This window comes from Montipora capricornis, chromosome 14 (genome assembly GCF_036669925.1).
Source record: "Montipora capricornis isolate CH-2021 chromosome 14, ASM3666992v2, whole genome shotgun sequence".
Taxonomy (NCBI): Eukaryota; Metazoa; Cnidaria; class Anthozoa; order Scleractinia; family Acroporidae; genus Montipora; species Montipora capricornis.
The window spans coordinates 35543286-35563285 of record NC_090896.1 but is presented as its reverse complement, the minus strand read 5'-3'; the positions used below and the strand labels follow the sequence as shown (position 1 = coordinate 35563285).

At 40.2% G+C, this 20000-nt stretch overlaps 2 protein-coding genes across 3 annotated transcripts in view; both read left to right on the top strand.

Moving 5' to 3' along the window:
* Positions 1 to 3325, top strand: part of LOC138033874 (uncharacterized) — a 60105-nt gene extending 56780 nt beyond the window's left edge. The window contains 3 exon segments of the mRNA XM_068881741.1: position 1; positions 824 to 1010; positions 2160 to 3325. The exon segment at position 1 is cut by the window's left edge and continues 93 nt beyond it. Coding sequence (XP_068737842.1) covers position 1; positions 824 to 1010; positions 2160 to 2470 — 499 coding nt within the window. The 3' untranslated portion in view covers positions 2471 to 3325.
* A 6141-nt stretch (positions 3326 to 9466) lies between these two features.
* The window catches only part of LOC138032589 (solute carrier family 2, facilitated glucose transporter member 8-like), an 11854-nt gene continuing 1320 nt past the window's right edge, over positions 9467 to 20000 (top strand). For both annotated transcript variants that reach the window (XR_011128411.1, XM_068880299.1), the window contains exons 1-4: positions 9467 to 9943; positions 16442 to 16648; positions 17564 to 17870; positions 18966 to 20000. The exon at positions 18966 to 20000 is cut by the window's right edge. Coding sequence is in view for 1 of the 2 variants with exons in the window: in XM_068880299.1 (XP_068736400.1) it covers positions 9722 to 9943; positions 16442 to 16648; positions 17564 to 17870; positions 18966 to 19699 (1470 nt within the window). In the remaining variant the exon portion in view is untranslated. The remainder of the gene's footprint in view (positions 9944 to 16441; positions 16649 to 17563; positions 17871 to 18965) is intronic.

The window sequence follows — 20000 nt, the reverse complement described above, 5'->3', positions numbered from 1 at the left end:
AGTAAGGACCGCAGTCTCCGCGTTTTTCAAATATCTTAAAATCTGTACAATGATCCTTTTAATGCATGACTAAATAACGTCAGTATGACTGTAGCATCTATTCAATGTACGTAGGATGTATCTGTATAATGAAGCAATGATCGTAGAATTGAATCAAATCAAGTGAAACTGTGTTGCCTCGCAGTTATGAGCGGGTTTGAGCCCGTGACCTCGCGATACCGGTGCGACGCTCTAACCAACTGAACTATGGAGCCACTAACGTTGGCAGCTGGTCATTTCTAGGCTTTTTCAGGCCTCTCGACGCAAAAGTCAATTGCGCCATTAATTGCGAGGCAACACAGTTTCACTTGATGTCATACCTACCCGCAGTGCAATATATGATACATTTCACATATATATCATTTCGTTCATTAATTGTAGAATCTATTTAATGTTTTTTTATGTTTAAGCAGAATCTATTTAATGTATGTATAGTGTATGTATAATGCATGTTTAACTGTAGTCTACATGTAGTTATTGTTGGACTAATTTCTGTAGAATTCGAGAACTTGTTTAATGTATGTATATTCTTTATATAAAATATTAAGGGTGCGTTCGATTGGCCGTATTCCGTGATAGGAATGCATGGAATAGTTGTTAGAAATCCTTCGTTTTAGCGGAGATTCACAATATAATTGTCAAACATCTGCTAAAATGCGATTTTAAACATATCGTTATTATCCTTATGCTTCAAAACGCGACACTTACCGCTATAAAATCATCATTTCCAGGATTAGTCTCAATCGAACGCACCCTAAATTTGTTTTTTTTTTTTCAACCCAAGATTCGACAGATGAAAATAGTGATGAACAAAAAGCTAGGAGAAGCAGAAACTGAACGAAGAAAACTGACACAGGAGCTGATGACGGCACGACGCTCCAGTCTCCATGGGAGCACTGTCAGCCTCGACTCAAATACTGACGAGCCGCCTTCTAATCCAGGGACAAGCGGTGCAGAAAACGCACACAATGGTAAGTCTATTTTGTGGAATAAAACATCACGTATTTTACGTTTTATAACTGAATAGGGTGATATTAATAGCACATGCACAGTAATTTATGACTAAGAGTAAAAGAAATGCATGAGTTAATATGATTAAGAAGGGCAAAAGTCCTTCGCAATGCCAGATAGCACATGCTATGCACAGGCAGGAACTTGCTATTGATAGCTGGTAATTGCCTTTTTTCTTCTCTTTTCAAATCATGATTTTTCATACTTAACTCTAAATTAATACCCTGGACCCAATAAGGTAAACAGCAAAATGGTCATGAAACGTTGAACAATATATAGCAACAAAATGCTAATCAAGAATCATCTATGGACAAGGGGAGATCTTAAGGGCTAGTCATGTCTTGCATTTATAATGCTGCATCTTTTCCAACACATCACATGTCCGTCAAATGTCTGTCGAGCTTATATAATAAAGAGATTTAGATTCTAGGGCGAGAACGACTACGACTGCACGAGATTTTCTCATAGAACAACAGTGAGCGCGCGCAAACCAGCGTCATTTTTTATTTAGTACGAGGTTTTGCAAAAATGTTGTCGTGTCAAAACAAGTCAACAACAAGGTAGCAGGTTTGCCATTTTTCGATTAGCAAAAACGCTCAATTACCAGCAATAAGGATAACTGAGCAACCTACACTGCTAACAAAGAGTAAGATTAATCGTCCGGGTTATAAAATCTTCTACGTATTTTCGCTAAAAATGGGCAGTCAAATCTCGTCTTCGTTCTCGTCCTCGTCCTAGAATCTAAAGCTCTCTAATGACGTCATTTACAAAGAACAGAGATAAACTTTGAAAAGCACTGTTAGGCTGAAAAGTTTTCCGAACCCCAAATGTAATCCATTTTAATCTTCTTCAATACTGCCCATCCTCACCTCTTTTTGTATTTGCTGTTTTTAATCCAACCTTCCTTCAAAGTTCTAAGTAGTTATTTTTAAGTTTCGCTTTATTTGGTTGTCAGTTCCCAGGCGCCGAATTGCCAAACATTTTCTTGACACAACCCCTTTAAACAGGCTCATAAATTTTGCAGAATAGTATCACATGTGATGCTACGTTATGCGACTGATTTTGTGCATAAGTGCTTTGGCATAAAATCTATTTATTGCCTTTTTCAGATTCTGGGCTCAGTGATCGAGAACTTCGACGAGTTGCTTACAAACTTAACGCGGACGAATGGTCCCAGCTCGGAACATTCCTAGGGGTGGGGGACAAGGATTTGTTGCAGCTTGGCGGTCTTACCATGGGTCCCCAAGAGAAAGCGTTTAGATTACTTTGTGTTTGGAGAACAAGGTGTCAAATGAACAGATCGCAGATGATTTCACAGTTGGCCGTTTCATTGGAGGAAATAAACCGCAAAGACGTGGCACAGTTTGTTTTGGAACAGTTCATGTCTGGAAAGCCAAGAAGAAAGTTATTTGGATGGTGAATTGCTCGTCACCATAAGGAAAATTTCATATTTATTCATACCCACTCGCTAGGCTTAGCGAGTGAAAACTTATGTTAAGTTCTTTTTACAATAGCAGGGTCTAACTCTTTGAATTGGAAATTCTAGAGCCCAGCAAGTAGTCTGATATCTGTCTGAAGTGCTACACAACAGCAATACCAGGTCCCTTATTTTAGGCAAACAAACTTAATAAACTAATACAGGAGCTCCTGACTGGCGTTCCTCAGTAAGAAAGACTGATTACGGTTTATCGTCCTTATCCAACATGGAAGCACCTTTGAATGAGAAGCACTAGTAAGAGCTGTCATGTTTTTGATCTTCTCTTCTTCTCAATCAAAAATGACAGAATACTCATATGCTTTGTATTACACGACTAAGCCTCTCAGACTTAAATGCTAAGATTTTCAATTTCATTCAGGCCAGGTGGGCAATCGACACTCTCAAACCACGCAAAACGAAAGAAATAATAAACCAGTCATTAAGGCGTTCTACAGGTCATTTTCACTTTGCGATAGAGTCGGTTGGGATCATTTGGCGTGAAAACCCCGCATATATATGCGAGCAATCCTTTGCTTTGAGTTTGTATCTCAGTTGAGCTTAGTTTGTATCTCTCTTCAATGTATACGGTAAGGGAACATATAATTAACACAGACAGTGTTTATTGACAAGCTTTTTGCGAGGATATTTTTTCATCAATTTTATTAGAATTTTATATATTTTTAATAGTAATTAAAACTTTTTGATGAAAATGTATAGAGCCTCCATGACTTTAAATGTATGTTTGAAGTGGTTTAATTTTCAATGAAAAAATCGTTATTAAAGTGACCTTAACAACCGCCCTTCCTCTACTTGTTCTATCTAAATTCATCCGTATATTATAAAAAAAATTCAAAGCAAATTAAAGTGCGCTCAGTTGAGCTTAGCCCAAGGGCAATTATACAATGTATGTAGAACTGACTTCTTTCAGGTTTCGAAACGAGGGTCTTCCTTTGAAAGTCAGTAGAGAACGAATCGTAGCACCAGAAATTAGAGAGAACACATGGCAGCTCACGTAATTCATCCGCGTGTTCTCAGTAGGACGATGACAAAATTTTGACGTCACCTTGAAAAACAAAGAGTGCTCTGTGTATATGCGCACTGAGTCTAACTAGCCTTTGAATCAATCACTACTCCGAAAAGAGTTATTTCAAGTGCATTTTTTTTTTTTTTTTTTTTTGCACGTGCATTGCTTGGTTAGCCTTGCAGGTTTGAGCATAGCTGACTTTCCTGACCCACGCCCTGCCATGTAGATTGTCTGATCAAGGTTTAAAATGTTGAAAATTATGTACGTGCTAGAAAAAAGATATGCCCTTTCATAACTTTACAGGGTAAAGCCACGGAATTGTCGCGTTGATATTTAATTTAAGCAAGGTGGTTCGATGTTTAAGAATAACCTTATTTTTGGGAATCCTTATGTGATATAAGGCCAGATTGCCACCATCATTTCGATGCTAGCGGGACTTCAAACGCGATGTTTGACGAGTTAGCCGAAAGGTCTCTGATGAGTCCCTTGGCAGGGATGAAACATACGTATGTAAGGCTAGCCACATAATTATCCATTGTGAAATTCTTACACCTTTTCAAATTTTTAGTTTTACTATACTTGTGGCGATACAGCCGTTTTCAAAGATTGACGAATTAAAATTCAATTTTGGAAGAGCAATAACTAGTCAAACATAACTGAACAAAATTGCAAATGGCTGCGTAAAATTCTTTTTTCGTCCGTTTTTATGCCAATTTTGTCGCGTTCAATTTACATGTAAAGTTAACACGATTAAAGTTTGATTTTTTCCTAGCTCTTAGGAAAGGATTCTAAAGTGATAACAAACACTGAAAACAAAACACTGGCTAACTAAATACAGAGAACGCGGAGTTCAACAAGTAAATCTCCACGTATCCAATTTCCCTTCATTAATGTGAGTCACGTTTGTCGTGATTGCAGCCCCTTGAAACTTATAGCATGCCTCTACGTGGCCGTCCATGGAGTCGCTCAAACAAAAGTCCTATAAGTTGTCTGTGGTCTTGCGACTTCTTGAGAGGTTCGCGCGTTCAGTTCTGAATACCTTTAATTTGTAAGTTCATAGAGGACAGTTCAATTGTTTAGCTCCTTTGACATAGTAATTCAATATAATCAAATACAAAAGAAGAGATAGTTTAAAAGAACTTCACATCAATGGCCGCATAAGTTTTTTTTCTTTTTTTATGCGCAATCTGCATGCCCCTCAAAAATCTATCAAAATAAAGAAAAGATTGCAATTAAAACAAAATGTGTGATTCTGATCAGAAAATTCACGTCGGAAAATAGTGATATATTTTTTTAAATGCCTAATTGTGCTAGTTACTTGAGTCAATTAACCCCTTCATTTTACAGTTTATTCGATAGTTGTTAACTTTTACCCCACAAAAAAGGCTGAATATAATTTATTTTGGCGATTCGGAAGAGGTGAACTCTTTGTTGATGGCATCACTTACGTCATTGAAAAACATGAAAGTTTGACGAAAAAGGCACTGTCACCCTTGCGCTCACACGGCAGAAGCACTCTTTTTCTGAAGCATCAGTGAGTGCTACTCTTCCCTAGACATAGTGATGGTCCATGGCATTATGTCACCTGTACCCATTTATACACCTTGGGGTGGGGTGGGGGGGGGGAGAGAAAGAGTGGAATAAATTTTTGTTGTCTAAGGAAACAACACAGTGAGAACTCTATGCCTGCTACCAGAGACCCCAGGGGAAAGAGTACAGCACGCACATCACTGCACCACAGTGCCTCCGCAGCATTTGAAAAAGTCAGATTTGAAACCTGACAATTTTCGGAACGTTTCGCAGTAAATGCCATTCCTCCCTTTCCCTAAGGAGTAGCAACTAACACTGTCTGTGGGGAAGCTAGTAGGGGGCTGTAGGATAGTTATCCTTGCTGACACTTCCGGCGTCATTTTGTAAGTGGCCTAAAACCTATTGACCTGGTCTACTGTCATCCAGCCGGCAAAATGAATGTGACATGTAGTGCTGCAGTTTCTTTCGCTCCCCTTACCCCCACTCCCTCCCCCTCTCTCTTGACCTCTGTCCAGCTTTCACGCGGCCGAAAAAAAAAACGCCAAACCCCTGCTACGCAGGTTAAACTTTTCCTGGCGTTTTGGATTCTACTATTACAGCACATCATGACCATTAACCATTAATATTTCATATTTAATATTTTCACAAAAATTGCTCGCGTAGACGGGTATTTTTAAAACTTGGTTTAACTTTACATTTTTTTTAAGGACACTCAAAAGGTTATACTTATTCAAGGTCCAAGAATTTTTCTCACTACTGAAAACCCCTACGGTCTATTTTTCGTATCAAGTCACAAGACTCAAAGAAACTTAAACAAATTTTCTTGGCATTTAAAAAATGAGAAATCGTCAGTGAACTAAAAGTTCACACGACTCTTACGTTTTCTTTCTTTTGCTGTTGTTGTTTTTTTGTTTTTGTTCTCTTTTGCGGCTAACGACTTACCTTTTGCCCATTTTACGGAGACGGTGCGGCGGCGACGGAGAACGTCATTCAAGTTAACTGCTATGTTTCGAAGTCGTTTAATGTTTTTAATCAAACTTATTTCGCGCGTGAACTGACTTAGAGCGACGGATGTTGAAACTAAGAAAGAAAATTGAAATTCAATGACAGCTGCGTGTTTACGTTTTTCATACAACGTGAGATTTGATCTTTTCACCATGCAGAATTTCGTTGAAAGGGCAACAGTACAAGAGTTCGAAATGCACGTGTGCAGTCACTTCTATTCATTTCGAATCACCCTTGCGTGAAACGAAAAATGGAAAGTTGGTGCTTGACATGGCAGGAAGAAACTTCTCTTATTCTGAAAGTGTTCGATAACTTTATATTATAGGCGAGAAATGAGCCAAAGTCAACAACGTCATCAGTTTTCCCTTTTGGCAAACCTCACGTTTGCAGTTTTATTTCCAGCTATTTCCCTTGTCGACATCATCGCTGTACACTCTTTTTTATAAGATTATATTTTCTAATTTTGGGGCTAAGCTGAATTCCTTATTGAATTTTTTTTTTCTTTGCGATTTGAGCCTGAAAGCGTACTCATCCTGTTGTTAAAGTTGGGTGGTATGAAAAACTGAGTCGTTCTTCAGTGTATCACCCCTTTGTAATAAGAAAACCATATGAGGGGAAATGTTAAAAACTGAACGTCCGTTGAGTTAATCGTCCTGTTAGACTACAGTTTTACATTCTTAACTGACTCCAGCCTGGGTATGTTCTTAGTCGGTATGTTCGCAAAATTTTGGTTTATCTCAGTTTGAATGTTTTTACTGAAAACAAAGAAGTTAAAATTAATGTTTAGGTGTTTAAGTTCCTACAGGGATTCTCGCATTGCTAGTTTCTTTAAGCAGTTACAATTTAAGACCTAGTCTATTTTAGCTATACTCTTGGCAGTTACTTACAGCAATCGAGGAACTTTTAGAGTGGACAATGCGCGAACATTTTAATAGTGAAATTACAAGAACCGGCCTGTCGTATGCAATTGTGTTTCAAATGTCGCTTGCGACCGCATCACCACTGATTGATCGCGTTATTTGTGTCACTTTACATGCATCCGGATCACGAGTTGAGTCCAATGAAGAGCAGAGGTCGATTGAATTTCCGGCTATCATATCGCGGAAGTGAAGTAATAGCGGAAATGAGTCAGCTGGCACGAAGAAACTGATGGGACACGACCCTGGCGACAAGCATAAATTACTGCTTGTTTAATAAAGCTGTTAACCTTGAAGAAGTGGCATCAGAAGGTCTTCCCTACCTACCTTATTTTTTTTCCTGAATTTTAACAAGTGATTCGCTATTCTTTTCTTTATTGAAAGTCTACACAACTTTTTTTTTCTTTGTCAAAAAGGGAAGAGTGAACCTTTGGTTGTAATAAAATTGGTCGTCATTTTAGATCTATCGCGGCTCTAAATTTCCAAGTGACAATCTCGCTAGTGCCAGGCAGTGGATAATAATTTGTCAACGCATATTAGGCAATCATAAATTTAAAAGGTTGGACTATTCGCAAACCGTTAAGCGATTTAAGTTTGGAACACATGCAATGCCAACATCACTACATCAACTATCTGCAATTACTTCTGACTATTTAGACAGAGGGGCCTTTTTCTGTCCACGGTAAAGATAAAGTTCTTTTTAACTCAGTATTGACATTTTAGAATTCGACATTGTCTGTTAACACTGACAATTTTACTTTTTTAAAGTATATCGGGATAAAGGGATATCGAGCGTGGATGGCACGCGCCTTCCCTTTTCCCGCCTCGAGCTCGTGTGGCATCTGACATCAGTATTCACACGTTTTCAATTTTTCAGTTTCCACTTGAGTGTAGGCAAAATGTGCATGGTAAAGCAGGCAATTGTGGACAAAAAAACAAAACAGTAATGCAAGGTTGGTTTTACGGCTGCGAGGATATAAAATTACATTTTTTTGTTTACCAATATTTCGTCAGGCACGGCCTGACTTCTTCAGGGAGTCAGACGATTTTATGGACACCACGTGAACTGAAAACAACCAGGCGTGCCATTATATATAGGTGCACGTGAAACGAAAAATTCTAAAATGTATTAACTTACGTTGATGAACATTCCGAGGGTGCAAATTTATCAAGTAATTTTAAACGTGTGAAATCGCACATAGCCTTTACAACTACAGTGTGTACATATATTGAGGTGATCCAATGCAAAATAACAGCAAATCTAAAGAGCATTTCTTTTCTAAGCAGTTGACGACAAAGGACGTTATTCAGGAAAAGCCACTAGGTGCAACTTAGTTCATTGAAAATCTTAGTCCGTTTGCATGCAAAAGCATAACTAGAGGGCGATGATGATCATGGATTCGAGCGCAGAACTAAACTTCAAAGTAAGTTGAAGTAAACATATTTTGAAAATTTGCATTTTTATTTTTTTTCTTTTCAGACATTTGGTTGTTATGGTTACGAATACTTTCCAATCACAGACGTGACGAGGCACAAAGAGGAAAAACGGGAAAGCAAAACAGATGTTGTGATTCTTCAGCCTCGGAAATTTTTCTGAAAAGTTTAGCTTGGATGGCGAGAAAGCTACTTAGATTGCGTCATTAATCGTGAGCGTCTTCGCGGTTAGTACGCGACTAAATTCCGCAAGCTCGGGAGATAAGTACGCGCTACCTTTAATTATGCTTTAATTGATGATAGCCATCAACAACAAGGCCTTTCACGTGTCTAGCCAAGCAGTCATAATACGGAAAAGGCAAGGCTCGATTACAATGCAAAGAAAATTCCTTCTAGTGATGACTTTTCATTACAATAGCCGGTATTTTTGACAGGACGTAAAACTCTGAGGCTTCGACGTAACTTCGATATTGTAAACTGCTCTTAGAATGGAATTTATTTTAAGCACTATCAGAGGTCAGCTGGAGAGGCTGCTTGAAAGTCTCCTAGTAGGTAGAAGTTATAACATTAATACTGACATCATTGCAAGATTTTCTTCTGCCGCGCCATGTGTTATGATGTCTCGATGTATCCTGAGACTGGTAAAGAAAGGGTCACACAGGATAGAATTTTAGCAAAACTGTTCAGTGGCTTGACAAAACCAGACATCTCTAAAGCATTTAGGCCAAGTAGTTGTAAGGCAATTAGTACAGCGAAATTAAATAAAACAAATAATACAATGGGGCGTGGAGGTGTTTGCCTGGTGATGCTTAAAAGAGATTTACGACTCGTTTGCTGATTCTAGTTGTCTATTTGGTTTAGGGTCTAAGAAATCTAGCCGAAAAATCCCCCCTCAAATTTAAAGAGGATTAGTATTAGCCGTTCTATAAACGTTCATACTCGCGCTTCCTTTAGACGTTCAAAATAACTGACAAAACATCTGACGAAAATCACGCGAATTGCATTATATGTCGCAGAAGTGAGGAGTGAATGCTCTTGCGCGTGGCAGCGTCTTATGCAATGCGGGGCGTTCTCGTGTGCACAATCTGTCACGCGTCGTCTTTGCCTCGGTCATGTGTTCGTTACTCGGGTCAGTTGTCCAGGGGATATCACGTGAAAGGATACGCTGGCAATAAAACCCGAAACCCGACTCTGTGAGTGTTGAAAACCACCGTATTCAATAGAACAAAGCACATACAAATACAGTTTCTCACAGACAAGCAACGCAACTTACACTCGTAGAATATGAAGCCAGAAGGTTGCCTCGATCATCCAACGGAATTGGAACCACCCAAGAGGAAACATCGAGAGCGGTTATGGAGTGTTCTCATTGCTTGCCTCTCTGCATCTTTTGCCTCGTTTAGCTTTGGCTATGGAATGGGTTACTCGTCTGCTGCAGTTACACAGCTATCAGACAAGGACACAAAGGACTTATACCTTGACAAAGATGAAATCACTTGGTTTGGGGTGAGATGACTTTTTTGTTTTGCGAGCCATTTTCTTTGCATCTTTTTCGCGCGCGAGGAGCACAAACGTGGCGGAACCACTGAAACCGGTTTTAGCATTTTGGTATCATTTTTTAAGCTCAGGTTTCTGCGTTCTTGTTCGCCATTTAAGAACAGTTCTCTGCAGTCTCTAACTGCTAGAAAAGGAAATTGTGGCGCTAATTAATTCCGAATAGATTTTTACCTTCTCTTTGCCCACTTGGAAGGTGTCCAGCTGTAGAATCCAGGTTAGAAACAGGTTTTCACCAAATCGCGAAAAGAAAACAAATTAACACTTAGAGTGTCCTTTGAAAAGTTGGATTTTCTGTAGTCGAAGCATCGAAATCCAGTCGATAGTATAATAACGCAATTTCTCAATCATGTCTCGTGGCCACAGTACGAATTACGTAAGAAAGCAGACCTTAATTCAAAACCCGTAAAGCTGGGTCGGCCATTTGGAGAAAAGAAAAATAATCTCTTGACGGCTAAAAATATTTTTGTGTAAAAAGAATAAACAGCACGTCTTCACTATCTCTCCTCTTCATTTAGCGAAAGCTATGCCTACAAACATAAGCATTTTACTCAGGCTTTACAGCGTAATGAAGTTCATTACCCGGGTGAAGTTGTATTATAAATTATAGACCACGACGTTGTGTTTCTTGGCCTCCCCATCAAATTTAATGAATTTGTTGCCTCGATAATTTTCCTGAGATGTAAAAAGTGAAACTATTTGAAAGTTTTTGCGTTTTGTAATAAACTTGCGAAAAGTTAACCTATTTAAGACTCTACAAGTCCTCTTTCTTTCACTTTTTTTTAATTTTCAAATAAATCATGTGATACTATTGAGGGGCTCAATCAATAAGGGCTATTTCATCACATTCTCATGGCTAAAACATATGCTAAGACATCTATATACAACTTCCGAAGGAAGAGCTTTAATGTCGATGTATTCAAAATAGTAAAAAACCCTCTATACAGAGCTTTTTTTATCTTTCCTCGTTTTGTTTTTTTGCTACATTGAATACGGCGAATTTGACAAGCTTTCACGTGGCATGTTGCGTGACGTATCCCACATGGCCGCATCAGAGGAGTTTTTTTTTATTTTGTAGAGTGGTGTTGTGGGGTGATTTTTGTGGTGAGTGATGCGTGACGTTTACACGAGACTCAAAGTGAAGTTCAAATTTGAACCACGTTTCAGGGCGGTTTTTACAGGTAATAGCTCTAAGAAATACCTCGTGACTTTCACCCAAGTGTAAGCAATTTCCAAAGACTCGCTCCATATATTACGTGATTTTCTAAAGGTATTTTGCTTCAGACAATATGTTGCATAATCAGTTTTGCTGAAGCAATAACCCTTATACAGCAAATTCACCACATGAATATGTTCAAATGTACTTTTGATTACAACGAGCAATGGCGAACGGAAGTCTTTCTAATCAAACCACCATAACATTGTTACAAATCCCCGACTGAAACTGTGGCCATGACTCAACCGGCCAAGAAATGACCTTTCCCTACCGGTGTTGGTGTTCCTTTTATTCTCATTCATTTACTTATCCTTAATTGCTTGCATGGGAGCAGGCGCACAGATTACAGCTGACAATGTATTACTGTCGATCACGTTCACCCCAGAATGCAACCTCTTTCGCAGGATCTCTTTGTCAACGACAATGCAGACCCTGAGAACTAGGTTGCCCAGAATGCAAGCCTTCTAACTGCAGTGGCAATGTTAGAGGCCGTTCTAAAAAGTGTTGAGAAGTGTTATTATTATTATTATTTTTTTTTGGCTGATGCTTAATATTTTTTTAAGAGGTTACAAACCGTCGACCTACGAGACGAACCCTCGCCTTTTTGGGAACAGACTCATAATGGCCTAGACAGCATTCCTCCCACCCCACCCTCGGTTATTACCTTTGCGTTACTGAATCTCCATGAGTCAGCTGCCAATGACTCAACTTTCCCACAATGAGTCAGCTAGGAGTATCCTCAACGTAAGAACTTTTGGACCGGAAATCAAATTAAATCCAGTTTAATCCGGTTCGGTTACTTTTTCAGCACGCGGAGAAGGGATTAAGTTTTCGTTCACGTTCACAGAAACTGAATCTCAAACTATGACGTCCATAAAACGCGGGGTTTTATTTGTAACGTGGAGCATTGTTCGTATCTTTCTACATCATTGAAACACACGAAGCTGTTTCATTTTGCCAAATAATGGCTGTCATTATCTTGAAAGGGAAATCAAATCATGGCCGCATGATGGTATCAAAGATCGCCTCTAAGCGTTGGTCTCTTTAAAACGCCACGATCATGCACTTTCCGGAAGACTGCGAAAGTCTTTTGCTAGACTGTGCTCGTGGTTTATCCACTCGTGACTTGTAAACCCTCTGTAGTTCCGTTGATTACAAAATACAGTATCACGGAAAACCCCATGGAGTCTTCAGAGCGCTTTATAGCGACCAGAAAATGCTAATTGAAGTGTAGTTTTCCAGTAACCCCTTTCAAAATTTTGTTTGACCGGCTGAGGACTGAGTTGAATCAGAAATGAGTATGCAAAGTTCGATAAAGTGTACGATTCTAAACGAGCCGGACGCAATAACCTATTTGTCGAATGTGTCCAATGAGAGACTAGAACTTAGTGAAGAGCAATTTCTATAAAGATATAACATGCCCTTGACCCAGATCGTTTACGGAAATCCATATGTATGAAGTGCCATAGGGCACGGAGAATCGATTTTTTTTTTTTAATTTGCGTCCCACGCCAACCTCCAAACTTTTCAAAGATTTTTTTAACTCAGTCGGTCCACGGTCATCGGCTAAGCGGCAGAAATGCAAGCGAGCATTGCCAATTATGTTTGTAAAAGCGTCTGTCGTGAACAAATCTAGCGAGGAAAATTTATGGTAAATCGTTTCACTGATTATTTGCACTTTTTGATGTATAGATCATTCGTTGCGTGTACATGGCTCCTCGATGCAATGTGTCCTGGTAGCCTCATCTTTTGATAGCAATACACGCCATTCATATAAAACGTGTCCCGATATTTTGCAGTTTACCTGAAAGAAGTCCACGCTAATTTGTGACCAAACGTTTTTGTTATACTGGCTACACCGACCTTACAAGTCGTATTCATAAACTTAAATAATCGTTGACTATTAAGAACAGGAAACGCGTGATTCGGAAGATGTTATAAAACGTGCCACACTCTTCGTCTCGTGTTTAAGATGTCATACTTTACGCTGTTACCTTTGCCACGATGACTGTTGGTTTTTTTCTTTTTTCTTAAAAACTGTTCAAAGTTCTTTAGAACGCCGTCAGCGAGCTGACAGGGGGTAGTTCCGTCCATGTGGCGTCCGGTTTTTGCACTCGTTACTCTAGAGGGATTAAAAATATTAAACCCATTTTAAAATTATCTTTGTTTTCCTTTCAAGGGAGGGCGTACTTAAATACTGTTCAGTAGGAAATATAGTGTAACAGCTGCTTCTAGTTTAGCGGGTATCATTGTAGGAGCAAACAACTCCAATACTAGGTCTCTGTGGCGGCATTTTCACAGATCAAGCTATTTTTAGACGAGTTCTTAAATAAGATTTGGCCTGCACTAGTGCTCATTCTCAATCCCGTGGTTAATAATACTTCATGCAAGACTTGTGATTAGCTGGAGAGTTCTGGTTTCGCGGGAAAATCAATCTACTGAATGACTCGGTCTGTAAAAGCGCGAAGCAATTTTTGTTAACCATTCCGTTGTCTAGTAGGACCTTAGTAGTTGATAATCTTTACATGTGGATCGAACGGTCTGACCACGGGCAAGAACTAAATTAGCGTTCTCTCAAAACCATTCATGAGGCCCATTTTCATTACACGGCTAACCATACGTGGCGATAAACGTAGGACTTCAAATTTGCCCTAGAATATATATTTTTGTCAAATCAAAGCTGGCTTCTCTTGGCTTTCGAATTGGATAGTTTGCGGGGCGCATGAAGAAACGTAAATTAATCAAAAGTGGTAAAACTTTTGTGAAAACTCTTTCCAACTCTTGACCTTTTGTGTGTATCATCAAGTGAATTACTGCATCTTTGTTCCTTTCGTTTTATCACTTGAAAGTGAATCCTTGAGGTTTTGTTTGACTCTTAGTTTAAAGTGTACTACTTATCTTGATAATGCGTCTGCCATAAGCAATGAAAATTTTGTCAAGTTCTTCCATAAATTCGGTTAATCCTGTCATCAGTTATCTTTAAGTTTTGCCGGGCGCTAAGATTGCCTTTTAAAGTCCAGGATACTGATATAGTTTTAACAAAAGGATTATTTACGTTCGTGATTCCAGTTAAGTATTGACTCAATTAATTTCTGAAGTTAGGGTTAGGGTTAGGTTTTAGGGTTAGGGTTAGGGTTAGGGTTGGGTTAGGGTTAGGGTTTAGGGTGTGAACACAACACTGAAATTTACCCAATCGGCCGATTCAAAGGCCTGGCTGTAAAGTAATCTAATCTCACACACTGGTTAAACAATACAAATCTCCCATTTCCTTTAAGGTTTATTTGTGAGTTCTTCTCATAAACTGGGTTTAAGCGTTTTAAGAAGTGACCAAAAAAAAATGTTTTTTCAACTCTATAACATTGAGTTTCCAGTATTCTGATTGGCCCACGATATATTAAGGTCATGACATTATCCTGACTGTTGAGTTATCACGCTGTGTCATTATCCTACCATTTTTGAAGTCACCAAGAAGTAGGCCGGGAGCTGGAGGGGAGAGTACTCGCCTCTCACCAATGTGACCGAGGTTCGATTTCCAGACTCGGCGTCAAATGTAGGTTGAGTTTGTTGGTTTTGGTTGGTTACTCTGCTCTGAGAGGATCTAGTTTCTCTGGGTACTCCGGTTTCGCCCTCTCTTCCAACGTAAAGTGTACAGAATTATGTAGTACCTGAGCGCTAAAGACAGTTGACACTTGAATAATAACCTCTTACTAACCAAGCGCGAGGGCTGTACTGGGGAATATTGGCCCGAGGTCGTGGCAGTACGGACCGAGGGGAGCGAGGTCTGTACAAAAACACCCGAGGGCCAATTTTCCCCAGTACGGTCCCGAGAAAGTGAGGTTAGTAAGTTGTTTATTATATGACATCGTTTTTTTGAGCGATCGGACACTTCTCCGCTGGTTGAATTTTCGTAATCTTCGTCCTCCATCAGCGAACTTTGAATGGTAACATTCTCCATTTAAAGCTAAATTCCGCTTGCTATTATCGTACTGTTGCGATATAAAAATTAAATTGCGCTTTTTAAAAACTTTTTGTATTCGCTCAACTCGATTTTCCTGCGAGAGAGAAAAAATACGGAAATGGACCGTTTCCATGGTAACGGTCCGTGATGTAACATCCCGACCGAAAACCAGCAAATCAGAGTTTTCCATTTAGCCTGAGAATTGTTTGCCATATATGTATAGGATATTACACGGCGGCGCTAAGATATGAATTTTATTTCGAATGATAAAAAACATCACTGCAATTTTCACAAATACAAACACTTTTTGCACTTTTATTGATCTGCACTGCATGTTTTATGATTTATGAATATTTTCGCTGAACTATATTTGGTAAAATAAGTACCTGCTTCGAAATTATAGCATGTAAGAGGTTCTTAGAGTGGTTTTCAAATGAGTGTCGTGAAACCAAAAGCGAAGTAATTACTTTGGCCAATCAAAAAGGACAGGAGACAATCCAGTAAACCAATCAAAACTCGAAGTAATTACACGTAGCCGACACAAAGCGCGGGAAAATGTGCACGCGCGAGCCACAATTGGTTTTGGTTTCACTTCTGATTGGTTGAAAAAGTGGCGCGAGAACTTTGAACCAATCACTGAGTGAAGTAATTATAAACCAAAGCAATTCGCTAATTACTTTCGACACTCAATTGAAAACCGCTCTATCTAAGGGATGACTAAAATTAAATTCATTAAATCCGAATTTCCTTTCAAAGTAGACAATCAGAAGCGAGGTTACCTTGTACCACAGAGCTGAGCCGGCTCCTGTCTTTTAATTGAAGTCAAGCTGCACAGGACTCGTAAAATGCGGCGACATGGACCAACCAAAGCGTCCTCGGCAAGAATACGGGAAATATTACTATACCTAATTGGTTAGATAGGTAGTACTAATTCACTGTTGATGAAACATGGCAGACAAAGGCTGAATTACGTATAACTAGAAACATTTGCAAGCATAAATAAAAATGTAACTATTATAACAAATAACAGACATGAATATTACGAGTAAGGAAATACCAAACTTAGTTTAAAACAACGTAAACATATTTCCTTGTTAAAATGACGCGAACTGGTAAAAAAATTCTAAATAGTGATAGTGTGTTTTATAAATAAAATTCTCGAAGAATTTCTAGGCTGACAACAAATTCGTTCTTTCTCAAGCACGACGCACATATAACAATTTAGCTATACTGAGATCTTCAATACTGAATGTTCTGTTGTCTTGTTTGTCACCAGTCTCTTTTGAACATTGGTGCTATGATTGGCGGAATTCTCGGTGGCTACGTGATCGATTTGGTTGGACGAAAAGTTGCTTTGATGTTAACCGCTGTACCATTTACCGCTGGATGGCTGATGATCGGATTAGGCAATAGTGCTGCCCTCCTGAACGCGGGAAGATTCTTTTCTGGTCTCGGTGTTGGAATGGGTTCCTTAATCGCGCCGGTAAGATCAGCGTTACTTTTTACGTGCAGAATTTGTCACGAGCAGCCATAGCCATTGCATTAGCCATCATGCCGCTGCATACCCTGCGAGCAGTTGGTTTCTCCTACGCTTCCCGAGAGAGAAACCACTGCGAGCAACTGTTTGACTTTCAATCGAGCAAGTGCGAAGTACGTCACACCCCACGTGATGCATTTGACATCACTTCGACAAAAGATAGGCGGGAAATCACCACACATAGGCGGGAAATCAGTACACAGCAGGCTCGCCCAAACGCAGCAGTTACATAGCTGAATGCACGCGTTTTACCTGTTCAAATTTAATTTATTCGTCCTTGGCGCTGGACGGCGACTCACTCAAAGAAACTGTCGGTTGCTCATGCTCGCAGTGGTTTCTCTCTCGGGAAACGTAGGAGAAACCAACTGCTCGCAAGGTAGCCGCTGCATGAAGGTCACTAAAGCCTCGTGCACACGAGCATTTTTTCAAGTGGCAAGTTTTATGCGGCGAATATATTTCCCAGCGTGGATTGATTGTTTTGGAGTGATCTTTGGGACAAAAATGAATTTGGACAGCAGAGACACACTCAAACCAAAGCGATTTAAAAAGTAGCGCCTCCAAGAGACAACGCAATCTTGGTGGTGTAAGATGAGAGGGGCTTCGGTTCTACTACTCAATCCAAAGGCTTTGGATTTTTTTCGCAGTCTTCCAAATAAGAACAAACGATAGCATGTGGCAATATTTCTTTGAACAATGAATTGAGCATGCAAAGTTTTGGTTATTTTGTTTTCTATAAATGATTTTATCGTCACGTCATCTCTGTCATAGATTTTCATTAATGTACATCCACCTATTTTTCTATGCGCACAGAAACCTTTACCCCTCGACTTGGCTTTTAATGTTTTTTCTTATTTATTTTAGAATTACATCTCCGAGACCGCTCCGAGTCGTCTTCGAGGCTCGTTCGGTGCCTTTAACCAAATTGGAATCGTTTCCGGTATTCTACTCTCTTTCGTCAGCGGTCACTACCTCGATTGGCGTTGGTCGGCCATCGTTGGTATTAGTCCTCCAGCGTGTCTCTTCTTATGCATGATATTTATGCCGGAAACCGCACGCTGGTTGCTGGCTCACAACAAGGAGAAGCGCGCCGAGAAAACACTCAAATGGCTTCGAGGACGTGATTCTAACATTCAAGAAGAGATAGAGGAAATTAAAGAAAGTTTAATAAGTAAGTTAATTTCTTTGTAAGAAAGAGAGATAAGAATACTGGGAATTTTTTTAACTTCTTGTGAACTGGACGGATGCAAGTTGCGACATTAGCACCCTGAGGAATCTTTCCCACAGTGTTGTCTTTCGAAAATTTCCAAAGTATTTGTTAAAAGTAAGGACCTATGAAAGAGATGGTATATATTTGCAGGGCGGCCTTGCGGGTTATGCATGAAAGAGAGAAGCGATCCTCGCACTTCTCAGGAGAATTTAAGCAATTTTCTCTTATAGACACCTGAAACTTCTGGTGACTTCAACGGATTCAAACCCCGGGGGGGGTAAAACTTGAGAAACCAGTTGCTTGGCGACGGGCGAAAGGACAACTGAGTCCTAGGTTCCAAGATTCGAACCTACAATTGTTGGCTCTCCGTAACACCAGTTAGACTGCTAGCAGTTCCTTTCTAGATAGTCGCGAGAGGGCGCAAAGTAGCCGAGAGGCAAAGTAGCCGAGAGCGCAAAGCGAGGCGAGACTGGAGCGAGGGAAAAAAAGGAGAAGAGACTGGGGTGAGGCCTCTCCCCACGCCCCCTCCGTTCATTCGCTCCAGTTTTCCGCTTTCGCTCGGCTATTTCACGCTCCCTCGCGACTATCTAGAAAGGGACTGCTAGCTAGCAGTGTAAACTCCGGTCGGATAGTCTGATTATTCAGTTGTCCTGTCGCCCGTCGCCAAGCAACTAGTTTTCCATCCTTCCATGGGTGCTTCAAAACCTTAAACACCCATAGTTGCAAATGGTAAACCTTACGTTTGTATACGTTTGTACTTGTACATGTTCATTGCCGTGACTTTAACATCTTCAGTTCCCACGACCTGCTCCCGTCTGACCTTGTAGCTCAGTCGGTTTGGCGGCGGAGATCTAACCAGAAGGTCGTGGGTACAATTCCCATCCTGGTCAGAGTTTTTCTCTGTCCTTGTGTGGGCCCATTTCCATCAGTAGGGCTAACGCTCACATGGTTCATATGGGATAGAAATCTAGCACTTCACATTACCCTCTATTCAGTTAACTCTTTTTGGAATGACTCAAATGACTCTCCCTTTGATTACAAAACTTGTTTGTTTAGGTGCAGAAGGCAAGAAACAGAGAATGACATTTAAGGACTTCACAAAACCCAGTCTTTTACGGCCATTCCTTATCAGCATGACTCTTCATCTCTTCCAACAAACGACTGGAGTCAACGCTGTTATGTTCTATTGCGCTACGATCTTCGAAACGGCCGGTTTTGCCGAAAACAGTACCATGGTATCAATTTTAATTGGCATCATACAATTTTTTGCTGCATGCGTTGCTTTGACCATGATCGACCGCGGTGGACGCCGTTTTTTGTTGATTGCTGGCGGCGCTGGCATGTCCGCCAGCTGCTTTATCATGGGTGCGTATTTCTACGTCACTCTCAATCCAGAGCATTCTTCCGGGATTCCCGACATTTCCTGGGTAGCCGTCACCAGCGTAGCCGTGTACATCGTTGGATTCGCCATGTCGTGGGGTCCCTGTACCTGGCTCCTTATGAGCGAGCTCTTCCCAGTGAAAGCCCGCGGAACATTCAGCGGTATTGCCACGGCTTTTAACTGGCTGTGCTCCTTCGCCGTCACAAAATCATTCAGTGCCCAGCTTGAAGTTTTTACGCCAGCAGGAACATTTTGGTTTTTTGGAGGTCTAGCGTTTTGTGCCTGTGTATTCGTGGCTGTATTTGTTCCAGAGACAAAAGGAAAGTCCTTGGAGGAGATACAATTATACTTTGAGAAAAAAGACAGAAAGGAATCATCTTCCGAACCAGTTAGAGAATCAAATGTATGAATCCCATCTTTGAAGAAAAAGAGTAAGCCTTCGTAAGCAAATCTCTGCTTGAAGTGGAAAGCAATTTACAAACCTGCATTTTGACGTAAAATCGAGAATATACCCATGTCTCTGACGTCACGGTCGTGGGTGCAAATTAAAGCTACACTGAGTAGTTCTGCCGAGTTAACGTAGCTTGCACGGCACAAAAAAAGCGAAATTCTGGGTAAGAAAAGTCTGCATTGGATGGGGAGATTTACGTTAGGAATAAAAAACATTTGAGTCTAGGTGCACTTTAAGGTAGTGACAATTCGTTAATTTT